Here is a 1,184-nt window from a genome sequence, read left to right on the forward strand (position 1 = left end):
ACCAAGACGTCAGTCTCCGAGTGGCTCGCGTATGCGGTACTTACACGAGCACATCAGTTACGCGCCAGACTTTTGTCGTGCATCTCACTGTAACAATGTGTATGATGTGTGCTTGTTTAGGCTCAAGTCGCGCGTGTAGAGAGCACCTGCTGAGGTTTTCTTTGGAACGCGCCAAGACTCTGAATCTATACACCTCGCAACCCAAATTTAACGAGGAAGTGCAGGTAGAAATCGCGCTCGTGGATCCGCAGTAACCGCATCAAGCTATTTACTTCAAGTACTACTTCGTATTGCTCAATCAAACAGCATCCGACCCAACAAGTGCTTTTATGATTTTAAACTCATCTGCTCGCCTGTATGTATTGCCTGTTACTTGCGAGCAGCGTGAGTCTGTCTACCATTGCACTTAGTCCAGTCTCCCGACAGTCTATTCGATGATCTTACCCTGATTCTCGTACTCTGTTTCAATCTGAGAGCAGTGAAAATCGACCTCCTCGAAGATCTCGCGCACGTTCTTGTCGGGCACCTCCATCACATGCTTGCTACCGCTGACTGCACCACGCATAAAGATGAAATCCACAACAAAATGGTTAGACACCTCGCTCTCCATTCTCCTCGGGCTGTTCTGTTGACAACGTACTGAAGTCGAGCTTGATTGTGGGCAGAATGCCGGCCAGCGACGTCTGATGCGCGATCTCCGCCTTGGGGTTCACTTTGCGTGTCTTTTATTAGTACACATACTAGTTAGAAAATATGTTGTCCATTTGCATCACCTTCCGCAGCGCTCACCTTCTCCGCCGTCAACTGTCGGTAGAATTCGCTGGGGACATTCATAGCCAGCGATCGCCGTCAGACGTTAGTCGCCGCCGTAGGAGACCTTAAACAAAAAGATTGGACTGCTGCAGCTATTACTCACCATGCACCAGTTGCCCGCCGGTCGAAGCTGGAGAAGGACACCTTGGCCGACTTTAAGAAACGAACCACATTGCGCGCCGCCATTTTGCTTCTCGCTCCACCTCCCAATAGTGTCTCCTGTTTAACTTACGATTGGCTCAAAAATCGATACTTGAGCGGGAAGAGCTACTTTCCGGTTAAATACGAATGCACTTTTACTTCTTTGCGCCATGCCAGAGGAGCGCGTCATTGACCGCGAGAAACATTGTCCATTCCTGCTCCGAGTCTTC

At 49.6% G+C, this 1,184-nt stretch overlaps 1 protein-coding gene across 1 annotated transcript; it reads right to left on the minus strand.

Moving 5' to 3' along the window:
- Positions 1–312: 312 nt before the first annotated feature.
- On the minus strand, positions 313–999 carry PITG_17732 (uncharacterized protein; the record flags this gene model as incomplete). Its single annotated transcript, XM_002997551.1, has 4 exons — positions 313–552; positions 641–722; positions 790–820; positions 917–999. 4 exons carry the CDS (start codon positions 997–999, stop codon positions 428–430), a joined length of 321 nt encoding a protein of 106 aa, XP_002997597.1.
- Between the last annotated feature and the right edge of the window lie 185 nt (positions 1,000–1,184).

The sequence above is a fragment of the Phytophthora infestans genome, genomic scaffold (genome assembly GCF_000142945.1).
Source record: "Phytophthora infestans T30-4 supercont1.70 genomic scaffold, whole genome shotgun sequence".
Lineage (NCBI taxonomy): Eukaryota > Oomycota > Peronosporomycetes > Peronosporales > Peronosporaceae > Phytophthora > Phytophthora infestans.